Here is a 25,716-nt window from a genome sequence, read left to right on the forward strand (position 1 = left end):
CTAGAAAAAGACGACACACAAAGCCAAAGCCTAAAGTTAGTAAAAGGAAGAAGATAAAAAAGACCAGAAGGGAAATAAATGAATACACGCTTAAAAAAGAAAACAAAAACAAAAAAGATCAATAAAGCCAAGAGATGGTTCTTTGAAAAGATATGTAAATCTGATAAACCTTTAGCCTGACTCATCAAGAGAAAAAGGGAGGACTCAAATAAATAAAACCAGAAACAAAAAAAAAGTAACAACAGACACCACAGAAATACAAATAATTGTAAGAGACTACAAAAAATTATACACCAAAATATCAGACGACTTAGAAGAAATGACTAAATTCCTAGAAACATAATTTTCCTAAACTGAATCAGGAAGAAACAGAAAATCTGAACAAACCAATTACTAGTAACAAAATTGAATTAGTAATCAAAAAACTCAACAAACAAAAGTTCAGGACCAGATGGATTTACAGATGAATTCTACCAAACATTTATTTTTTTTAATGTTTATTTATTTCTTTTGAGAGAGAGCATGCATGCACATGCACAAGTTGGGGAAGGGCAGAGAGAGAGAACCCCAAGCAGGCTATGTGCTATCAGTGCAAAGCCTGACGCAGGGCTCAATCTCACCAACCATGAGGTCATGACCTGAGCCGAAATCAAGAGACAGATATTTAACTGACTGAGCCACCAGGCACCCCTGAATTCCACCAAACTTTTAAAGAAAAGTTAATACCTAGTCTCCTCAAACTGTGCTAAAACAGAATAGGAAGGAAAGCTTCCAAATACATTCTACAAGGCAAGCAAAACCAAAGCACTACAGAAAGAAAACCGTAGGCCGATATTCCTGATGAACACAGATACAAAGAGCCCTCAGCACAACAGTAGTATACCATATTAAACAGTACATTAAAAGGATTATTTACCACAATCAAATGGGATTTATTCTGGGGATGCAAGGATGGTTCACTGTCTGCAAACCAATCAACATGATACACATTAATAAAATAAAGGATAAAAAATCATATCATCTCAATAGATGCAGAAAAAGCATTTTATAAAATTCAACATCCATTCATGATAAAAATTCTCAACTAAGTGGGTTTAGAGAGAACATACCTCACCACAATAAAGCCTATATATAGCAAACACACACTTAATATCACCCTCAATGGTGAAAAATTGAGTTTTTTCTCTAAGATTAGAAACAAGACAAAGATGTCCACTCTCATCAGTTTTATTCAACATAGTACTTGGAAGTCCTAGCCACAACAAGCAGACAAAAAGAAATAAAAGGCATCCAAATTGGTAAGGAAACCATAAAACTGTCACTGTTTGCAGATGACATGATACTATACATAGAAAACCCTAAATACTCCACCAAAAACTACTAGAAGTACTAAATGAACTCAGGAAAGTTACAGAATGCAAAATTAATATACAGAAATCTGTTGCATTATATTACAACTAATAATAACAAAGTAGCAGAAGGAGAAATTAAGAAAATAATTCTATTTGATCCACCTGGGTGGCTTAGTCAGTTAAGTGTCCAACCCTTGATTTTGGCTCAAGGCATGATCTCACAGTTCATAAGTTCGACCCCTGTGTCGGGCTCTGCACTGACAGTGTGGAGCCTGCATGGGATTCTCTCTCTCTCTCCTTGTCTCTCTGCCCCTCCCCCACCCCCAATGTGTCTCTCTCTCTCTCTCTCTCTCTCAAATAAATAAAACTGAAAAAAAAAATGTTTAAAAAGAAAACAAATCCATTTATAGTTACACCAAAAATAATACTTGGAAAAAAAAAAAAAAAAAAGAATACTTGGGAATAAATTTAAGCAAGGAGGTAAAAGACCTGTACTCTGAAAATTATAAAACAATGATCAAAGATATTGAAGATGACACAGACAAATGGAAAGATACACCATACTCACGGACTGAAAGAACCAATAGTGTTAAAATGTACATACTAACCAAAGCAATTTACAGATTCAATGCAATCCCTATCAACATACCAACAGCATTTTTCACACAACTAGAACAAATAATCCTAAAATTTGTATGGAACCATAAAAGAACCTAAATAGGCAAAGCAATCTTGAGAAAGAACAGAGATGGGGGTATCACAATCCCAGATTTCAAAACATATTACAAAGCTATAATAATCAAAACAGTACGGGACTGAGACAAAAATAGATCCATCGAGCAGAATAGAGAGCCCAGAAACAAACCCATGCTTATATGGTCAATTAGTCTATGACAAAGGAGGCAAAAACACACAATGGGGGAAGACAGTCTCTTCAATAAATGGTGCTGGGAAAACTGGACAGCTACATGAAAAATAAGAAACTGGACCACTTTCTGACACCATACACAAAAATAAACCCTAAGTGGGGTGCCTGGCTGGCTCAATTGGTAGAGCATACTATGCCTGATCTTGGGGTTATGAGTTCAAGCCCCATATTGGCTGTAGAGCTTACTTTAAAAATTAATTAATTAAAAAGTAATAAACTCAAAATGCATTAAAGACTTAAATGGGAGATCTGAAACCATACAACTACAAGAAAACACAAGGAAGTAATCTCTTTGGCATGAGACTCAGAAACATTTTTCTACATATGTCTCTTACAGTGGGGGAAACAAAATAAAAAATATTAGGACTACATCAAAATAAAAAGCTTTTGTACAGCAAAGGAAATCATCAAAAAAATGAAAAGGCAACCTAATGATTGGAAAAGATATTTGCAAACAGTATACCTGATAAAGTGTTAGTATCCAAATTATATAACAACCCCAAAACTTCCCCAAGTAATCCAATTAAAAATGGGCAGAGGACATGAACAGATACTTTTCCAAAGACATGGAGATAGCCAACAGACCCATGAAAAGATGCTCAACATCACTAATTATCAGGGAAATGCAAATCAAAACCACAATGAGATATCACCTTATACCTGTTAGAATGACTACTATCAAAAATACAAGAAATAACAAGTATTGACAAGGATGTGGAGAAAAAGGAACCCTTGTGCACTGTTGGTCGGAATAAATTATACAGCCATTGTACTAAACAGTATGCAGTTTCCTCAAAAAACTAAAAATAGAAAAACCCTATGATCCAGTAATCCTACTAGTATTTACCCAAAGAAAATGAAAACACTAATTCAATGGGGTGCCTGAGTGGCTCAGCTGGTTAAGTCAGACTCTTGATTTCAGCTCAGGTCATGATCTTATGGTTCATGAAATCAAGCCCTGCAGCAGGCTCTGCGCTGCCAGCACAGAGCCTGCTTGGGATTCTCTCTCTCCTTCTCTCTCTGCCCTTCCCCAGCTCACACACAGGATGCTCTGTCTCTAAATAAATAAATAAACATTAAAAAAAATTACCACTAATTTGAAAAGATTTACGTACCCTTATGTTCATTGCAGCATTATTTATAAAAGTGAAGATATGTAAGCAACCTAAATGTCCATTGATAAATGAACAAAGATGTGGTGAGTGTGTGTATATCCATACATACACACACACACACACACACACACACACACACACACACACACACACACAAATGGAATATTACTTAGCCATAAAAAAAGAATGAGATCTTGCCATTTGTGACAACATAGATGGACCTAGAGGATATTATGCTAAGTGAAGTAAGTCAGACAAAGAAAGTGTATGATTTAAGTTATACAGCATCTAAAAAACAAATGAACAACAACAACAAAAAACCAGAAACAGACCCAGAGAACAAACTGGTGGTTGTCAGAGGGGTGGGGTGGGGATGAGAGAAAGGCAAAATAAATGAAGAGGAATGGCAGATACAGGCTTCTAGTAATGTAATGAATATGGGAATAAAAATGGATAAAATGTACAGCATAGAGAATATAGTCAATTGTATTGTAATAGCTGTGCAGGCTGACAGATGGTATCTATACTTGTGGTGAGCATAGCATAATGTATACAGTTGTTGAATCACTGTTATACACCTAAAACTAATGTAATATTGTGTGTCAACTATACTTTAATCAAAAAACAGTAATACAAAATATTTTTGCAAAGATTAAAAAATAATTAAGAGCAAATACTTACGTGCCTGGCTGGATCATCTAACCACTTTATCTAAATTAAATCATTTAACCCTCATGACAACCCTATTAGGTAAAAACTTCCAAGGTCATACAAGTAGTAACAGATGGTCTGGGTTTCAAACTTAAGCAGTACAGTTCTAAAATTCCTACTCTGTACCACTTCACCCATTCTGATTGGTATAATAATCATTCATGTGTCATTTCATAAATAATCCAGAATATTATCTCAAGCCAACATGTAAACACATTAACATTTACCTCTTCAAAAATAGCCCTTGAAAAATCCCCACAGCGTAATGTGCCATCATAGCTCAGTGAGAGTATGTGAGCCGGATTGGCAGGTGAGAAGTAAAGACAGCTAACTGGCTGACTGTGGGGTTGAAAAACATAAATTCCATCTTCTTCAGATTGGTGAGTCTGGAAGAGAGTTGAGGTCAGGGAGATAGACAAAAACTAGTGAAAAGTAGCAACACTTTCTGTCATTAAACTATTTGTTTGTATTACTTCTTAGTCTATAATTATACCCACCCTCCCATTCAGAAAGTCAGAACTAACAATGTCATATTATCACTAAATTACTTTTTTCTAATTTTTAATCCAATGATATTGTCACATTTATTTTAACCATTTCCAGCTTTTGCAAACTACTTTTTCATAATGCAGAAGGGAAAAGAATTATAGTTTATTATGACTTTAGTTCATGAAATCTCAAGAAATGAGAAATCTACTCTTTATTTCACATTCAGCATAATTCCCTTCTACTAAAAACAGTATAACTACCATTACTACTTTATCTCTTCAGTATGCTTCTATATATCATTCTCAGCACAATTTTCATAAGGTTATTTGGTCCTGGCACAAAGTGATAATTTTAAAAATACGTTATCCCCTAAATACACCATGAAAATGCATGTATTTCAATTCCACATTAATATTATTATTACTGGGGCTCCTGGGTAGCTCCATCAGTTGAACATCTGACTCTTGATTTCGGCTCAGGTCATGATCCCAGGGTCATGGGATCGAGCACCACGTGGAACCCTGTGCTAAGTGTGGAGCCTGCTTAAGATTCTCTCTGTCTCTCTCTCTCTCTCTCTCTCTCTCTCTCCCTCTGCCCCTCTCCCTGCTTGCACTCTCTCTCTAAAAAAAAAAAAAAAAAAAAAAAAAAAAAAAAAAAAAGTAGTATTATTACTACTTCTAGGGATTATCCTTTTCACAGGTGGATTACCAACTACTAAATCATCACTTCTCAGATCTGGATAAATTATGTTACTATGCCATATGTCATAGTACGAACCAGACCAACTGTCCTCTCCAAATTTGGCTTAATTTGCTCTGAAATATTCAGGCATTTTTGTTTTCTTCTTTTTTTATTTTAAACTTAAACAGAATTTTTTAAAAGGAAAGGGAGGGAAAAAATTATAATCACATACACTCCTCCTCCTATCTCGAGTTAACCACTGTTAATATCCTCACATATTTGTTTATAGTGTTTATTTTTAGAACAAAACTCTCCATTGTTATAAATAACAATACAGAAATGTAGAAAGACAGTAACTATTAAAAATTACTGCAAATCCGGGGCACCTGGGTGGCTCAGTCGGTTAAGCGTCCGACTTTGGCTCAGGTCATGATCTCACAGTTCGTGAGTTCGAGCCCCGCGTCAGGCTCTGTGCTGACAGCTCAGAGCCTGGAGCCTGCTTCGGATTCTGTGTCTCCCTCTCTCTCTGCCCCTCCCCTGTTCATGCTCTGTCTCTCTCTGTCTCAAAAATAAATAAAAAACATTAAAAAAAAATTCAAAAAAAATTACTGCAAATCCAGAATTAACTAAAATGATCATTAAAATACTAAGCTATCATTATAGATATCTCTGTATGTACTTAGACAAATAGAATGACAAAGAAATTTAGAAAAAAATAAGACCATGCTATATATGCCATTTTTCATAGTATTAAATTAAACTATACTTCAAAGTAATAAAAGAAAATCAGGCTGAAGTAGTTTTTGAACTTCAAGCACAGCTGATCCTTGAACAAGAGGTTAAGAGCACCAACCCACCATGCAGTTGAAAATCCCATGTATAACATTTGACTACCCAAAAACTTAACTACTAATAGCCTACTATTGACCAAGATCCTCAATAATAACACAGTGAACTAACATATTTTATAGGTTATGCATATTATATGCTGTACTTTTACAATACAGTAAGCTAGAGAAAAGAAATGTTAATAAAATCATAAGAAAAAGAAAATACATTCATAGTACTACATTTTCAATCCCACAAGTTTATGTCATCTGTTTATAAAATAAATCATCTGTCAGTACCTGTCAATATTGTCTTATATGATACAAAACACTATAGATATTATATACATATTACTAACATGACATCAAAAATAAAAACATAATATGAAAATGAAATTCATATTTACGTACAGGTACAACAATTCATGCATTGATAATGAAGTGGCAATATGGTTGCTTTATGGTAGCCTAGTGTAATCAATACAGTTGCTTCACAGTAGCCTAGCCTATACACTAATGGATTAATCCCTATAAAATTTTTATGAGATCCAGTATTACAGTCATATTCACAATGCAATATTGGAAATAGTTAAATTTTTTTAAAAATATCACTTACCTGTTTTAATAAGCTGATATGCAGTTGCTCCAATTTACAAGAGAAAAAGGTATACTGTATGGTAATGTAACTCTTTGAAAGCAAAATTATAAAGAAGCTAACAAATTATTAATTTTATATTAAATAGTACTCACCTTATGCCTATGTAAGGATAGGCTATCAACTTCCATACAAGTCTTGCACATGATGTTCTACACAATGACTACTTAGGCAATGATGATGATAAAGACACAAAAATGCTCATATATTTCTTGCTGTACAGGTCAAAGATTTTCACACAGAGAGACATGTATGTATACAACAGATAAGTTTATTAATTGTACAGCAGAATAATTATTTACTAAGTGGAAGTGGACCATCATAAAGGTCTTCATCTCATCATCTTCACGTTAAATAGGCTAAGGAGGAAGAGGAGGGGCTCAGGGGTAATAGCAACAGAAGGGGTGGACGAGGTAGTAGAGGTAGAAGGGGAGGCAGGAGAGGCAACACACTGAGTGTAACTTTATGGAATATATCATAACTTCTGTCTGGCTTGTTTTTTCATTTCTCTAAAAAGGTTTCTATATTGTACCAATATTTCTTCCAACATTTGCTTTAGTTACAGTGCCCGTACCATAGAAGGGTACACATCATAAAAGAAGTCAAAAGCAGTCTTGAACAATTAGAATGCTTCTGCCAGATTGTCTAATGTCAATTTATTTTCTAGCACTGCTTCAATCATCTGGAACTGGTTCAGAAGCATTCCTCTCCATCAAGCACTCTTCTATTAATTCCTCTCGGGGGGCATCTATTAGCTGTTGAATTCCTCCAAGATCCACATCCTGAAACCTTTCACACTAACCATTTTTGCCATAACCACAATCTGTCATCATTTCCTTGACTGTCTCTGTCATAAATCCTGTGAAGTCATGTACAACATCTGGACAGTTTTCTCCAGCAGAAATTTATTCTTTCAGGCTTGACTGTTTTCATGGCTTTTTCTGTCACAATAGTGGCATCTTCAATGGTGTTCTCATTCTTGATTTTCAGATGTTTTTTCTGCTGGGGTTCTCTTGGTGGTGTGGACAATCTTTTCTATAGAGTACCATGTGTAATGAGCCTTCAAAGTCCTTAATGACCCCCTGATCTAGAGGCTGAATTAGAGACAGTGTTTGGGGGCAACATTTTGATGCCTTGGGTTCTGGGTAGCCAGGGACATTGCCCAACATCGAAAGAACTTTAAAAGGCAGTACCTTACTGGCAAGGTACTTCCTGACCTCAGGGAGAAAGCATCGGTGATCCAGAAATGGGCTCTTGTTTCCACGACCTCCTGTTGTACAGCCAAAAAACTGGCTGCTGGTATTTATCTTTTCCCTTTGAGGGTGAGGATTAGCAGCTTTATAGAGAATGGCAGTCCTGATCACAATGTATTTGCACACTAGAGTTAGCCTATTCCTTTGTGCCTTAAATCTGGTGCTCATTTCTCTTTCTTACTAATAAATGTCCTTTGTGGCTTTTTTTTTTTTTTTTCCCAGAATGCACTTTCCTCTGCATTAGAAACCAGTTCAAGCAGATATTCTTTCTCAGCATTTTTCTTAATGGTGTCTGGGAACTTGTCTTCAGTCTTGGATCAGCGGAAGCTACTTCTCCTGTTAATTCTAACGTTTTTAAAGCCAAACTTCTTTCTAAAATTATCAAACCATCCTTTGCTGGCATTAAATTCTCCAGCTTTCTATCTTTCACCTTCCATTTACTTTGTCATATGATGACTTCAATTTTCCTCGAGTCATATCAGTCTACAGGTATGCATTTCTTAGAGCAATCCTACACCCACATAAAAGCTGCATCTTCAGATAAAAAGGTATTTTGCAAAAAGTACAAGGTTTTCACACTTGCTGGAATAGATGCAGTAACAGCTTTACAATTTTTTTTTCTTTTTTTTTTTTTTTACAACAGTCCTTATGCTAGATTCATTTATCTTGAAATGCCAGGCAACTGCAGCTGCAGACCTCAATTTATAGTATTTATCAAGCAATTCAACTTTTTCCTGTACTCTCCTGAATATTCCCCACTTCTTGGGAGGACTTTCCAGAATCACTAGTGGTGCTTTGTAGGAGTCCTATGATGTTTTTCAAGGTGTACAGTATTGCACTAAACACAGTGAAAAATATGCAAGAACCCCAAGAGATCACTTTTTACTATGATACACAATTTACTAAAGATAAAATGTTCACATGGAGATGATTAGCATTTTAACTAGATACTTGCTATAATTAAGCTCACCACAATAGCAATAGGATAGCTAGGAAATCATTATTCGAGTAGTACAGTAGTACAGCAGTTAATTTTCCGCAGTTACTACTTAATACCACATCTTTATGTTTGTTTACATTTCTCTCGACTGTGAATGGCACCACATATGGTCTGTAAGTGTTGAAGTTTTAATAAATTTTAACTTATAATAGATTTGTGTATATTTTATGGTAGTAAGTGATAAAATAGACTAGTGTCTACATATATGTTATACATTCATGACATACCTTTATCTTTTCAATATTTCTAAGCTATGTGGTTCATCTGAAAGTTTTTTCAAGTTATCGCAAATCTCCAAAAAAATTTCAATATATTTGCTTAAAAAAAATCCATGTATAAGTTGACCCACACAGTTCAAATTGTGTTAAGGGTCAAATGTATTTCTTTACAGGTGCTATTTCCTAAAAAGGACAAAGTAGAGGCGTTTGGGTGGCTCAGTCAGTTAAGCGTCTTTTTTTTTTAAATATTTATTTAGAGAGATCACAAGTGGGGGAGGGGCAGAGAGGAGAGACAGAATCCCAAGCAGCCTCCAGAGCATCAGCGCAGAGCCCAATGCAGGGCTTGAACTCACCAACAGTGAGATCATGACCTGGGCTGAGATCAAGAGTCAGACATTTAACCAACTGTGCCACCCAGGCACCCCAGGCATCCAGCTCTTTGATTTTGACTCAAGTCATGAGATTAAGCCCCATGTGGGTCTCCATGCTGGGTGTGGAGCCCACTTGAGATTCTCTCTTTCCCGCTCTCTAGCCCTTTTTTTTTTTTTTTTAAGAGGTGGGGGAGTATAAAACATGAAGCAGGAGCAGTCATTATGCTTTCTTATTTTTTTCAACTATGTCCCAATTTTAGATATTTTCTATTGACTGAGAGCATTATTTTCATCCCTTCTCCAATCTCCCCTGTCTCCATGTCTATATTATATACTATTATTTTTATTTTGTCCAGGTTGATAACACTTATATCCACTTCTATAAACATAATTTGTATAGCTGTTTAAGATTAGTTCTACATTTAAATGGATTCAATGCTCATCACCAATTCTTTTGTGAAACTTCTCTGTTCCTGATTTTTTAATCCTGATTTACTCTTAATTGGCTAAGACTTACTGTGAAGTGGTTTTTTTTCCAGATGAACTCCCAGGTCTTGAATTTCTTGAGTTTTTTCACATGTGAGAATACCTACCAGCTGCCTTTAACTAGAACAATTATCTTGGGCTGCTAAGTATTCCAGGCCACACTTCCTTCCCTCAGAACCTTGTAGACATTACATGAAATGTTGCTGTAGAAAACAGAAAAGCTAGACTTCTCCCCTTGAATATAATTTTTCTGCCTAAAGAATTCTTTACCCTCTATGTTCCAAGTTTTCCTAAAACATGGTATAACATTCAATCTGCCAACTCAATTCTCTTTTCAGAAGAATTCTCTTTTGGGGGCGCCTGGGTGGCTCAGTCGGTTCAGCATCCGACTTCCGCTCGGGTCACGATCTCACAGCTTGTGAGTTCGAGCCCTGCATGGGGCTCTGTGGTGACAGCTCAGAGCCTGGAGCCTGCTTCAGATTCTGTGCCTCCCTCTCTCTCTGCCCCAACCCACTCACTTTCTGTCTCTGTCCCTCTCAAAAATAATAAACATTTAAAAAAATTTTAAAAAGAAGAATTCTCTTTGAATATATTTGCTGTTTCACTGTTGGGTCATCTTTGATGGTCTTCCCTTACCACTGGTTTGTCTGTGTTTATGATTACCTCAAGTCTTTAATGTCTACAATTTTCAATGATGTCTATTCTGTTCCTTGCTTTTGTCTAATTTATTAGTTTCCCTGATCTTCAGTTTGTTTCCTTAGTTCTGCAATATCCTTTTCCATCTCATTCTGCTGTTTTATCATCTTATCTTTAAGTATTATTTTACCAAATAATATTGTTATTAACTTGCTCCATAGCAGCACTGTCCAAAAAGAGCTTTCTAAGATAACAAAAATGTTATATGTAGGCACTATCAACATAGTATCCACTAGCCATGTATGGCTATTAGGCACTTGAAACAAGCCTAGTGTAACTGAAGAACTGAATTTTCTATTTTAATTGATTTAAATGTAAATAGTCTCTTAGGACCTGTGGCTACTATACGAAACAGTACAGTTCCACAATTTAAAGAAACTGAAGAGAATTTTCTTTCTTGCATTGAGTTATGTTTTTCTTCTAGACCTGTCTTTGCATGCTAGATTCTTTTGTTGTTTTTGCAGTAGTGTTTGTCTAGTTGTCATATCATTTCTTTTCATTTTCATCATGCTTGAATTGCTCTGTCCATGTTAAATGCTCTGATATAACATATTGACTCTTTCTCCCAGTATCTGATCAGTTCATTTTTTCCTCAGAAAAAGACGGGCTTTTCTGTAGCCAAGAAGAAGACAGAGGTGGATAGTTGGTTTCAGCTGAAAGAATATGCAATATTTGTTGGAATTCCTAGACTGTAATAGACTTTTGTCCATTATTCTATATATGATTTAGGGGCTCCTGGGTGGCTCAGTCAGTTAAGCATCCAACTCTTGGTTTCAGCTCAGGTCATCATCTCCCAGTTCATGGATTTGAAGCCCCATGTCAGGCTCTGCATGGACAGCTGCAGAGCCTGCTTGGGATTCTCTGCCTCCTTCTCTCTGCCCTTCCCCTACTGTCTATCTCTCCCTCTAAAAAATGAATAAATAAGTATTAATAAAGGGGGTGCCTGGGTGGCTCAGTCGGTTAAGCATCTGACTGTTAGTTTTAGCTCAGGTCATGATCTCATAGTTCATGAGTTTGAGCCCTGCATCAGGCTCTATGCCGGCAGTGCAGAGCCTGCTTTGGATTCTTTCTCTCTCCCTCCCTGTCTGCCCCTCTCTCTCTCTCTCCCTCTCTCTCTCAAATAAATACTTAAAAACAATTTTTTTAACATTTATAAGGATTTATACCACCTACCTGGCAGATTTAGTAGTAGCTTATACTACTCCCACAGACCAAGAAAATTTCCTTCATAGAGAATTAGTCCTACTATTAACAAACTTCCCCTGTTTTCTCCCCTTTCCCCTCAACAGCCATGTCCCTATTTCTCACTCAAAGGAGGAAAACTCTAAATGCCCACTCAATGTGTTCTCTCTAGTTTTGACAACATAGGTGAAAATCATCAGGGTTTGGTCAGTTACCAATATGGATTTTGGCTGTTAAGGCAAGGTAGAAGCTAAATCATGCTGTGCCCCACCCCCAGCTGAGCTACAGAATTTGTCCTTGGTGGCTAGTTTTTGAAGTGCACAGCGTAAGTTATACTTCTTCCTTATTGCTGTAAGATTTTTTTTAAACTGATTTGACTGCTTTTTCTCATTCTTTGGGAAATTCCAATTGCCCATTTTAATCTAAATATACCAGGTTAAAAGTGCTTTTAGGGGTGCCTGAGTGGATCAGTCAATGGAGCACACAACTCTTAGTCTCAGGGTTGTGACTTCGAGCCCCTTGCTGAGTATGGAGATTACTTAAAAATAAAATATTAAACAAAAAGAGTGCTTCTAACTACTTTAAACCTAATTGAATACAGGACCAGTTTGTTTTGAGCCTAGAAATGACTATCTGTGTACACTGAATTGGAATAGGAAAATTGGAAGTACAAATACCAATTCAGACCAGTATGGTAATTCTAAAAGAGGACATGGGGCCCTGGCCCAACATAATGGCAGTAAGGATGGAAAGGGGCAAAAGCATTAAAGGACTTTATTAGACACAAGGAACGAGTGAGGACCCAGCTTAAAACTCTTCAATGGCTTCCTATTGCTTTTAGGATAAAAACCAAAATTCTTGGGGTGCCTGGGTGGATCAGTCAGTTAAGCATCCGACTCTTAAATTTGGCTCAGGTCATGATCTCATGGTTCATGAGTTCATAGGATCAAGCCCTGTCTGAGGCTCTGTGCTGACAGTGTAGAGCCTGACTGGGATTGTCTCTCTCTCAAAACAAGTAAATAAACTTAAAAAAAATCTCATTCAAAGATATAGATAGATATAGATATAGATATAGATATAGATATAGATATAGATATAGATATATAGATATAGATATATAGATCTGGTCTCTACCCACCTCCACAGCTTCATCCTATTCCACTCATCCCTTGTGTCTATTCCTTTGCTGTCTATGCTCCAGCTACACAAGCAATTTTTCAGGTCTTTAAAAGTATCAGATAGGCCTCCTCCTGCTGCAGGTCCTTGACATGCTGTTCCCTTGTCTGAAATATTCTTTCCCTTTTCTTTACTTGGTCTATTGCTACTTAGCTTTCAAATCTCATCTCAATTCTCAGTTCCTCAGGGAAGGTTTCTTTCCCTGATCCTCCAAATTAGGCCAGCCCCCTGTCATTAACACTACTTTCCTTCAGTCCATTAAACACACTATATAATTCATTCCACTTATCAAGTATGTAATTACATATTTGGCCATTATTTCATTAATGCTGCATTTGCCACTAAATTCTAAACTGTAAGAGGGCAGAGACAATTTTTGCTCACAAATATCTAATATCTGGGGAATCATTAGAATATTACTCAGCACAAAATAATAAATGTGGAAACAATGAATAAATGGGTGAATGGGTAACTGAATAAACGGTAACAACTTTTGATTCTAGATGCAACTAGGAATCTGAAAGAAAGTTAAGAGGAAAAACAGGGGGTGTCAAGGCAATTCAATGGGGAAAGGATAGTCTTTTCAATAAATGACAACTGGATATTCATATACAAAAAAGTAAACTTGGGCCCTTACTTCACACCATATATAAAAAATAACTCAAATATCATCTCACACCAGTCAGAGTGGCTAAAATGAGCAAATCAGGAGACTAGAGATGCTAGAGAGAATGTGGAGAAACGGGAACCCTTTTGCACTGTTGGGAATGCAAACTGGTGCAACCACTCTGGAAAACAGTGTGGAGGTTCCTCAAAAAATTAAAAATAGATCTACCCTATGACCCAGCAATAAGCACTGCTAGGAATTTACCCAAGGGATATAGGAGTGCTGATGCACAGGAGCACTTGTACCCCAATTTTTACAGCAGCACTTTCAACAGTAGCCAAATTACAGAAAGAGCCTAAATGTCCATCAACTGATGAATGGATAAAGAAGTTGTGGTTTATATATACAATGGAATACTACTTGGCAATGAGAAAGAATGAAATATGGCCTTTTGTAGCAACGTGGATGGAACTGGAGAGTGTGATGCTAAGTGAAATAAGTCATACAGACAAAGACAGATACCATATGTTTTCACTCTTATGTGGATCCTGAGAAACTTAACAGAAGACCATGGGGGAGGGGAAGGGGAAAAAAAGAGTTACAGAGAGGGAAGGAGGAAAACCATGAGAGACTCTTAAAAAGTGAGAACAAACTGAGGGTTGATGGGGGGTGGGAGGGAGGGGACAGTGGGTCATGGGCATCGAGGAGGGCACCTGTTGGGATGAGCACTGGGTGTTGTATGGAAACCAATTTGACAACAAATTTCATATTAAAAAAAAAAAAGAACTCAAGATGAATCACCAAACTAAATGTGAAAGCACATACTATAAATTTTTAGAAAAAAACAGGAAAAACTCTTTAAGGCTTGAAGCTAGAGAAAGAATTCTTAAATATGACACCAAAAGCACAATCCATTTAAAATTTTTCATAAACTGGATATCATCTTTTGCACTTCAAAAGACAGCATAAAGGAAATGAAGAAAAGCCAAAAACTACCAGAAATATTTGCAAAACACATCTGATAAAGAATTTGTATCTAGAATTTACAAACTCATAATTCAGTAAGACAAACAACCTAATAAAACATTAATAAAAGGGACACCTGGGTGGCTCAGTCAGTTGAGTGTCCGACTTCAGCTCAGGTCGTGGATTCAAGCCCCAAGTCAGGCTTTGTGCTGACAGCTCAGAGCCTGGAGCTCGCTTTGGATTCTCTCTCTCTCTCTCTCTCTCTCTCTCTCTCTCTGCACCTCTCCCCCGCTCACACTCTGTCTCTGTCTCTCTCTCAAAAATAAACATTAAAAAAAATTTTTAATTGATAAAAGATCTGAATAGCCATTTTATCAAAGATATCCAAATGGCATGAAAAGAGGCTCAACATTAGTCATTAGTCATATGCATCAAAACCACAATGAGATACCACTTCACACCCACCAGAAAGGCTATAATCAAAATGACATAAAATAATAAACATTGCTGAGCATGGGGGGAAATTGGAACCCTCATATTGCTGGTGGGAATATAAAATGATACAATCGTTTGGAAAGAAGTTTGGTAGTTCCTCAAAATGTTAACTAGTTGCCATATGACCCAGAACTCTGTCCCTGGATATCTACCCAAGAGAAATTAAAACACATTTCCAAACAAAAATGTGTACACAAATGTTTATACTAGCACTATTCAGAATAGCCAAAAAGTGGAAACAACCCAAATGTCTATCAAGTGATAAAATGAATCAACAAAATGTGGTATAGTCAAACAATGGAGTATTGTCCAACAATTAAAAAAGAATAAATACTGATACATACTAAAACATAAATGAACCTTGAAAACATTATGCTAAGAGAAAGAAATCAACATAAAAGACCACATATTGTATGATTCTATTTATATGACATGTCCAAAAAGGTCAAATTTAAGAAGATGTCCCTGGGTATAAGGGTAATTAGCTGGGAGATTAAATGTAATTAGCCAATAGGAATCTTCTAGGAATGACAAAAATGTTTTAAAGCTTGAGGGTGAAGTTACACAACTCACTAAACCTATTAAAAATCACTGGGTTAGGGGCACCTGGGTGGCTCCATTGGTTAAGCATGACTTCGGCTCTGGTCATGATCTCACAGTTCGTGGGTTCAAACCCTACAGCAGGCTCTGTGCTGACAGCTCAGAGCCTGGAGCCTGCTTCGGATTCTGTATCTCCCTCTCTCTCTGCTCTTCCCCTGCTTGTGCCCTGTCTCTCACTCTCTAAAAAATATCTATTAAAACAATTTTTTTAAATCATTAAGTTGTACTTTGAAATATGTGAATTTTGTAATATCTAAATTATACTTTGATAAAGTTAATTTTTTTAAAAAATTAGAGAGTTGGGACATGAGCACAGGGCAGCAAAAGTACTAGGTTTTAGACTTGCTCAAGCTGTTAATGTGACACAGCCAAAGATCTGGGAAATTTAGAAAGTTGTTAAGGATACCAGACTATATGGGGTACCTGTGTGGCTCGGTCGGTTAAGTGTCTGACTTCAGCTCAGGTCATGATCTCACGGCTTGTAGGTTCAAGCCCTGTGATGGGCTCTGTGCTGATAGACCAGAGCCTGGAGCCTGCTTCAGATTCTGTGTCTCCCTCTCTCTCTCTGCCCCTCCCTCGCTCTCTCTCTCTCTCTCTCTCTCTCAAAAATAAACATTAAAAAAAAAAAAAAAAAAAAAGGATACCGGACTATAGAGACATAGTAATACAGATTTTGAAGTCACCAGGAAAGACATGACAAAGGGACTTTTCTACATATCTTCAACTCTGTACAGATTGATCTACCCTGAAAAGATCTTCACTTGACTATACTAATTCTCTATTTTTCCTTTTCAAAGTTCTTCTACCAATGGTATTTATCCACTGTTTTCATTTCTTCCACTACCCCATTATTTTTTATTCTCTCAAAGTCTGTGTTCCTTACCTCTTTGTTGAAGCTACTCTCTCAACTCACTAATGGTACCCCATTTTCAAAACCAATGGCCTTTTCTCTGCTTTCATTCTTTTTAACTTCTCTACAAGAAGCCCTGTCAAACTCCAATCCTTAAAACTCATCTCTTAGCTTGTACAACCTTATACTATTCTTAGTCCTCTTCCCACTTCTCTTCTATTTCATTTACCAGATACTTTTGCCTCCTACCCTCATTCACACCTTATCAAAATAAGGAAGTACCTTTTCTCCCAAAACAAGAGAGAACTTGGTTTTTATTTCTCTCTTCTTCTCACAAAATCTGTTAAGAAACAGGTCTTTGTTCTACTTTCCCAATTAAAAAATAAATTCAGAGAACGTTAACTTGGCTTTTCTCAATTTTGTAACTATCAAAAGCAATCCATGCAGAATTATACGTACAATGAGTGGAATTCAGTATCTGTGACTCATAAAAAAATGAATGGGATCATCCTAAGCATATCCCTGAAAAGATACTTTTTCCCATTTGGAAACTGTATTTTAAACATAAGTAGTAAACTAAGAACTTTGTATGATTTTTTCATATATACATTTAAAGTCGTTGGGGCGCCTGGGTGGCTCAGTCGGTTAAGCGTCCGACTTCGGCTCAGGTCACGATCTCGCGGTCTGTGAGTTCGAGCCCCGCGTCGGGCTGTGGGCTGGTGGCTCAGAGCCTGGAGCCTGCTTCCGATTCTGTGTCTCCCTCTCTCTCTGCCCCTCCCCCGTTCATGCTCTGTCTCTCTCTGTCTCAAAAATAAATAAAAAAAAGTTAAAAAAAAAAAAAAATTAAAGTCGTGACAGAGTTTCCTGGCAGTTAATTTATGTCCTGGTAACTAGTGACATTCAAACTAAAAATTTTAAAGTTCTAGAAAGCCAACTAAAATTTCCCCAGATCTCTAATGTCTGGAATCACAAAGCACAAAACTATAAATCTCAAGTAACATCTACAAACACATGGCTCTAGGCTATTCTCCTGTAGACTATTTGTTTCAGTCAAACTTTATTGTCTTCAAAAAATTAATAATAACTTACCAAATCCCAAAGTCCAACTTGCCCAGATTTGGCCCCAGCTGCCACCAAAGTTCTAATTTCTGATGGGTGGAGAGCCACAGAGAGTATTGGGCCTTTGGTAACTTTATGAACAGTATCTTCATTAATGACCATGCCATTTAAATTGGCTTTATAGCTGAGAAAACAATTAAATTTTAGAAGTAAAGCCAATCAATAGTGAAAATAACTAAAACATAACTCAAAAAAAAAGAAAAGAAAAAAGACACAGTAAATAAATAGTTAACCTCCTAGTAACCAAGGAAATCAAATTAAAAAATGGGATACTATTCTTCACTTATAAAAGGTAGCAGGCTAGTCAAACATATACATTCGTTAATAGTGCTAGTGGCAGAGTAAATTCATATAAAATTTTCAGAAAAAAAAAAAAAGATTTCAGAAAACAATTCAGCAATGTATGTCCATAATATTTGACTCAGTAATCTCACTTCTGGAATCTATCCTAAAGAACTAACACACTATCACATTTAAACACAAGCACATATATAACTAAATACACAACTAAACACACAAAACTAAATTGAAAATAATTCCAGGGGCACCTGGGTGGCTCAGTCGGTTAAGCATCCAATTCTTGATTTCGGCTCAGGTCATGATCTCACTATTTATGAGACTGAGCCCTACATCAGGCTCTGCACTGACAGTGCAGAGCCTGGTTGGGATTGTCTCTCTCTGTCTATCTCTGTATTTATTAAATAAATTTTAAATAAAAAGAAAAAAAAAAAGAATTCTAAATATCAGGAGAGGAAGAAGAGGTTAAGTAAATGCCACCTACTAAATAATATGCAATTAATCAATAAATTTAAAGACTTTAATAAATGTAACTATGTTAAAGAAAAAGCAGAATATAAACGTGTATATACATTAGAACATAATAAACTAAAAATGTATGTGTATTCATTCATTTATTAAACAATGAGTGAATACATATTAAGTGCCAGGCACCATTTTGGTTACTGAAACAAAATCCCTGCACTCATGAAGCTTATATCATAATGGTATTACATATGGCAATACCTAAAAGGAAACATACAAAAACAACAGTTGTTAGGTGGAAATATTATGGGTATTTTTTCCACCTCATTTTCAAAACCTCCTGTAATGGTATATAGTCTAACTTAAAGATTTCAGAAAATATAAAACAAAGACAAGGCATTTCAACTCACTTTTTAATGCTAGATAACTCCTTCTCAGTATTCTTAATACTTGTCTGCAACAATGAAAGAGACCAAAGTACTAAGTTAATATATATACTGAAATTTCCTTAACAGATAATTCTCAAAGCTATAAGCCCTCCCAAGTGATACCTTGCTCACTTCTGCCCAAGTCTGTAGGAATCCTTTAAACAGGTCGTTGTCATCATCTCGATTTTCAGGAGTCATTTCTAAAGGCCCAGGAGGTAACAAAGGCTGTTTTAAAAAATAAGAAAATCAAGAATAAAATGAGAAATAAAAAGGCCGATTGACTCTTGCTCTGCCCTGGAATGTTTTTCACTACTTTACTTTTGATACCAACAACATAGGTGACACATCAACAGTATCCAAAAATAATGTTCAATGAATGATTGCCAGGTATCCTGTAAGCTAATAATATATATTATCCCATTTAATACTCACAATAATCTAGTGAATGAGATACCACATTTTAAAGAAATTATAATGAAACTTAGAGAAGCTACCTTGTCCAAAGTTACACTGCCAAAAGAGGAGTTGACAGGAATTGGTTCAGAACAGTTCAATTTGTTACTCAGTTATTATTCTATGCCAGTGGGTTTTTTTAAGTTTATTTATTTATTTTTGAAAGAGAGAGAGAAAGAACGTGCACACTCAAGCGTGCCCGTGAGCGGGGAGGTCCAGAGAGAGAGAGAGAGAGAATCCCAAGCAGGCACTGCGCTGTCAGTGCAGAGCCCAATTCAGGGCTCAATCCTACAAACCATGAGATCATGACCTGAACTGAAACCAAGAGTTGGACCCTCAACCAACAGAGCCACCCAGGCACCCTGCCAGTGTTTTTTTATTTTTTTATTTTTATTTATTTATTTTTTTTAATTTTTTTTTTAACATTTATTTATTTTTGAGACAGAGAGAGAGCATGAACAGGGGAGGGTCAGAGAAAGAGGGAGACACAGAATCTGGAACAGGCTCCAGGCTCTGAGCTGTCAGCACAGAGCCCGACGCGGGGCTCGAACCCACGGACCATGAGATCATGACCTGAGCCGAAGTCGGATGCTTAACCAACTGAGCCACCCAGGCGCCCCTGCCAGTGTTTTTTTAAATCCTAGGTTGTAACCCATGGATGGTGAAATCATTTCAATATGTTAAAACAAACAATGTTTTCATGAATGACAAAAGAATAGAGTCAAAAATACAAAATATACATCACATGCAGCAAGTTTAAGTATCATTTCACAAAAGTTCTGCTTTAGCTGTGTGGAATGAGTTCAATGTAAATACATTTATCATGAGTGAAACTTCAGGAAAATTGGAAAGCTACTCTTCCCAAGTACCTTAATTTGCAATTAGCTCCCAAAGCACCAGTCTAATTAGTGCTATCTTCCAATTTAGAATTAAGCACTTAGATATAAAGTATTAAAAACCATAGGTGTTCTTGAATAAAAAACATAATTATAATCTGATTTAGACAATAAACTTCGTAAATAAAACTCCTTCTACTCACTAAAAGTACAAAGTTATACCACAGCAAAGGGCTATCACTATTATAACATATTATTTATTATTAATAACATTAATACTACCATTTATTGATTACTTACTAAGCCCTTAACACAACAGAAGAAACTTTACAGATACTATTTCACTTAACCCCCTCAACACCCCTTTGAAGTTTCTATACTATTACCACTTTAAATATGGGGAAATGGGCTCAGAAAGGTTAAGTAATTTATCCACAATTCCACTGCAGGTAAGCTTGCAGAAATATAGAATCCAAACTAGTTTTTATGACTTTGAAATCTTAATCATTAAACTATAAACAGCAGTAGTAAATTAATGAAGTACGGGGGTGCCTGGTTGGTTAAGTATCTGACTCTTGATTTAGGCTCAGGTCATGATCTCACGGTTCATGAGATCCAGCCCCACATCAGGCTCTGCACAGACAGCTCTGACAGTGAAAGTCGGCTTGGGATTCTCTCTCTCTGCCTCCCTCCCACTCACACTCTCTCTCTCCCTCTCAAAATAAATAAACATTTTTTAAATTAAGTAAAAATTGAACATAAGTTAATGACTTTTTAATCTAGTTTCAAACACTTCAAATTTTTCACTATTTTATTGAGTAACATATTGTTTTTGCACTTTCTTACATTTTCATCTGCTATTAATGTCGGCTGGGTTGGGGTTGCTGGTAATGACACTCCTGAAGGATCTACTTTTAGTAATCTCATTGACCTTCTACATCCAGTCCCATTTTCTCTCTTCTTAGGCATTTTTCTAAGGGAGTGGGGAAAAAACTCAAGTTATAAAACAGTTATATGTACTTACTAATATTAAGGAGGTAACTTTTAGGAATGTATGTCACAGATACACTCACACATTACAAGGATGTATGCACATGACTACAATGACTTCAACTGGGCACTTATGACTTTTCATGCTTTTAAATAAAATCATAGATGTTCATCATGAGGAGGTGAGAGGTGTTAAAATAAATTATAACATACATCTCTAACAAAATAATATGCAACCATAAGAAAATTAAAATAGATCTTTGCATGATGACATGACATGAACTGTTAAGACGTAAGAAACAAAAACAAGGTCCACTACATGTTGAATATGCTTCAACATATTTGTTTTTTTAGAAAAAGGTTATGTACACACATACATTTTTACATGCTAAGATTATCTATGGAAGAATATACATGAAACTATTAATAGTGGTTTCTTCTAGGGAGAAGGCCTGAAGAACGAAGGTCTAAAATGGAAAAGAGATTTAAATGTTTCATTGCATTTCCGTCCAAACAGTTTACTTTTTAAAATCATATAAATACCCTTTTTTATGAACTATTTTTTCATTTTAAAAAAGTAGTTCAGAACTTCCAGTTTCAATTTCCACATATAAGGAGCTTGAAAGTCATCATTCTGTCTTTTCAAGTAAAAATCTGAACAGATTAAAAAATCAACAACTCTTCTAGGTTCCTTACAAGGCAAGGACACAGTGCAAACTGCTGACCTCAATACTGGAGAGACAGAGAAATACAAGGAGTCATGGCTTACTGGAATAGAAAGTCAAGAACAGAAACCACAATGGGAACCAGTACAAAGGTAGGAAAACCTGAACTGTAATTGCCCAATTGATGGGGGCTCAGTGTGGACAAAAACCTGCACATGAGTCTTTATAGAAGCTTTATTCAGAACAGTCAAAACTGGGAAGCAGGCAAGATGTTCTCCACTAATTGAACAAATAAACTACAACACATCCAGACAATGGAATATTATTCAGCACAAAAAAAGAAATCAACTATCAAGCCATGAAAAGACATGGAGGAAAACTAATTGCATAATACTAAGAGAAAGAAGTCAATCTGAAAAGCTACATACTGTATGATCCCAAATACACCACATTCTGTTAAAGGCAAAACTACAGAGACAAAAAGATTCATAACTGCCACATTTGAGGGTGGTAAGGTGATGAATAAAGAGAACACAAGTAGTAAAAATACTCTATATATTGGGGCACCTGTGTGACTCAGTCAGTTAAGCATCCGACTTTGGCTCAGGTCATGATCTTGCAGTTCGTGAGTTTGAACTTGCATATCTTGCATATCATGATCTTGCTTGGGATTCTCTCTCTCTCTCTGCCCCTTCCCCACTTGCATGACTCTCTCCTCTCAGAATGAATGGATAAACTTTAAAAGATATGTGTGTGTGTGTGTGTGTGTGTGTGTATTATAAAGATGGATATGTCGTTATACATTTGTACAAACCCATACAATGTCCAAAACCATGAGTGAATTGTAAGACAAACAATGGACTTTAGGTAATTATAATGTATCAGTGTAGATTCATCCTTGGTAACAAATGTACCACTCCGCTGAATGATGTTGATAATGGGAGAGTTTATGCACGTGTGGGAGCAGAAGAATATATGGGAAATCTTTGTACCTTTCTCTCAATTTTACTGTGAAGCAATTCTTTAAAAATTCAGTCTTAAAAAATACCTTCAAGGGAGACCACCCCCACTATTTTGAGAGATTTACATCCAGGAGCTTGACTAGGTCTTCAGTAAATATGAGAAAAATCTCCTCATGCTTCCCAGAAGGGGAAGGGAAAAAGAACTACTCTGAAATACTCCTGCCCTTAGGAGAACAAGTTAACCAGAGCCTAACCTGCTGGAGTATTATCAGAGTCTACCCTGAGAGAAAGGAAATACCCAACTCCTGCCCACTTTTAGCATCTTCTCCCAACCAAGGTGGGATGGGGGGAGGAAACAAACTAAAACACTTGTGAAGTTCACTGTTAAGAGATACAGGTGTGCTAAATGACTGAGACCTAATCACAGGACTATAGAATGCTTTCTCTCCCCTCTCACACATTACTAATGACTAATTTACAAACTTCCTTTTTCCTCATACATCATATCATGTCCAGCTATCAAGAAAAAATCACAAGGCACAATGAAAAACAACATAATTTAAAGAGATAGAGCAAGCTTCAGAGCCATATATGGCAGGAATGTTGGAATTATCTGAACAGGAATTTAAAACAACTATGATTGATATACTAAGAGCTCTAACACATAAAAAAAAAAAAAAAAAAAAAAAAACACCATGCAAGATAGGCAATGTAAGAAGAGAGATGGAAATCCTAAGAAAGAACCAAAAGAAATGCTAGAGATCAAAAACGCTAAAAGAAATGAAGTGTGCCTTTGATGAGCTCATTAGTAGACAAGACATGGCTGAGGAAAGAATCTCTGAGCGTGAGGTATTTCAACAGGAACCTCCAAAACTAAAAAGCAGGGAGAAGAAATAATGAAAAAAAAAAAACTGAACAGAATATCCAAGGACTATGGGATAATTACAAAAGGTGCAACATACACATAATGGGAATACCAGAAGGATAAGAAATAGAGAAAAACAAATGATATTTGACAAAATAGTAACCGAGAATTCCCCAAATTAATGTCAGACATCAAGTGACAGATCCAGGAAGCTCAGAGTACATCAAGCAAGATAAATGCCCCCCAAAAACTACACCTAAGGAATTCATTTCCAAACTATGGAAAATCAAAGAGAAAGAAAAAATCCTGAAAGAAGCCAGAAGGAAAAAAACATCTTACCTATAGCCAAAGATAAGAACTACACCCATACTCCAGTAAACTATGCAATCAAGAGAGTAGAGTAAAATATCTTAAGGGTTGAGAGGAGCACCTGGCTATCTCAGTGGGTAGAGCATACAACTCTTGATCTTGGAGTCATGAGTTCAAGCTTCACATTGAGGGTATAAATACACTGAGCTCAAGCCCCACATTGGGGATAGAGCTTACTTTTAAAAAACTGGGGCACCTGGGTGGCTCAGTTGGTTAAGTGTCTGACTCTTGATTTCGGCTCAGGTCATGATCTCATGGTTTGTGAGATTGAACCCTGCATTGGGCTCTGCACTGACAGCACACAGCCTACTTTGGGATTGTCTCTCCCTCTCCCTCCCTCCCCCCACTCCTTCTCCCTCTCTCTCTTTCTCAAAATAAATAAATAAACTTTAAAAAAAAATTAAAAGAATTTGTTGCCAGTACACATGCCTTACAAAAAAGGTTAAAAAAAGTTCTTTATAGGCACCTGGGTGGCTCAGTCAGTTAAGCATCTGACTTCGACTCAGGTCATGATCTCACCGGTCATGAGTTGAAACCCCACGTCAGGCTCTGTGCTGACAGCTAGGACCCTAGAACCTGTTCAGGTTCCGTCTCCTTCTCTCTCTGCCCCTCCCTCATTTGCACTCTCTCTCTCTCAAATATAAAACATAAACATTAAAAAAAATTTCTTTAGAGAGAAGAAAAACAGATCTGAAAATCAGATCCACCAAAAGGAGGATCAAAGAATGAATAAGGTAAAAAAAAAATTTTATTTTTCTCATTCTTAATTAGTAACAGCTAGCTCAAAATAACAATAGCAACAATGTGTTTAGTTATGTACCCTTATGTATATATCTTGTGTGTTGGTATACCAACATGTATATATACTTATGTATGCTTATACATGTGAAATGAATGACAGCAATGATACAAGGGACAAGAGGGAAGAATTAGGATTATTTTATTATTATAAGGTGCTCATACTATACCTCACTCACACCCTGAAGTGATATACTGTTTTTTTTTTTTAAATTTTTTTTTTAACATTTATTTATTTTTGAGACAGAGAGAGACAGAGCATGAACGGGGGAGGGTCAGAGAGAGAGGGAGACACAGAATCCAAAACAGACTCCAGGCTGTGAGCAGTCAGCACAGAGCCCAACGTGGGGCTCGAACCCATGGACAGTGAGATCGTGACCTGAGCCGAAGTCGGACGCCCAACCGACTGAGCCACCCAGGAGCCCCAAGAAGTGATATACTGTTAATTGAAAATGGGTGGCTGGGGCAACTGGGTGGCTCACTCAGTTAAGGGTCCAACTCTTGATTTTGGCTCAGGTCATGATCTCACGGTTCACGAGTTCAAGCCCCAAGTCGGGCTATGCACTGTCAGTGTGGATCCTGCTTTTCATTCTCCTCTCCCTCACTCTGTCCCTCCCTCTCCCTCTCTCAGAATAAATAAACTAAAAAAAAAAAATTTTTAATGGACTTGGGGGGTGCCGGGGTGGCTCAGTCAGTTGAGTGTCTGACTCTTGATTTCAGCTCAGGTCATGATCCCAGGGTTGTGGGATCAAGCCCCCTGTGTCAGGCTCTGTGATAAATGTGAAGCCTGCTTGGGATTTTCTTTCTCTCT

The 25,716-nt window shown here is 36.7% G+C and overlaps 1 protein-coding gene across 6 annotated transcripts in view; it reads right to left on the minus strand.

The window, feature by feature from the left end:
* Positions 1–25,716, minus strand: part of WDR76 (WD repeat domain 76) — a 62,388-nt gene that overhangs the window by 16,158 nt on the left and 20,514 nt on the right. For 5 of the 6 annotated variants that reach the window (XM_019442298.2, XM_053889110.1, XM_053889111.1 and 2 more), the window contains 6 exons: positions 21,103–21,229; positions 19,091–19,192; positions 18,950–18,993; positions 17,748–17,901; positions 6,720–6,746; positions 4,334–4,492 (listed from right to left, as the gene is read on the minus strand). In XM_019442298.2, the coding sequence (XP_019297843.2) occupies positions 4,334–4,492; positions 6,720–6,746; positions 17,748–17,901; positions 18,950–18,993; positions 19,091–19,192; positions 21,103–21,229 (613 nt within the window). The remainder of the gene's footprint in view (positions 1–4,333; positions 4,493–6,719; positions 6,747–17,747; positions 17,902–18,949; positions 18,994–19,090; positions 19,193–21,102; positions 21,230–25,716) is intronic. The other variant, XM_019442296.2, reaches the window with a different exon arrangement.

This window comes from Panthera pardus, unplaced genomic scaffold, assembly GCF_024362965.1.
Source record: "Panthera pardus isolate Hobbes unplaced genomic scaffold, ASM2436296v1 HiC_scaffold_24, whole genome shotgun sequence".
In the NCBI taxonomy this organism is placed as follows: Eukaryota; Metazoa; Chordata; class Mammalia; order Carnivora; family Felidae; genus Panthera; species Panthera pardus.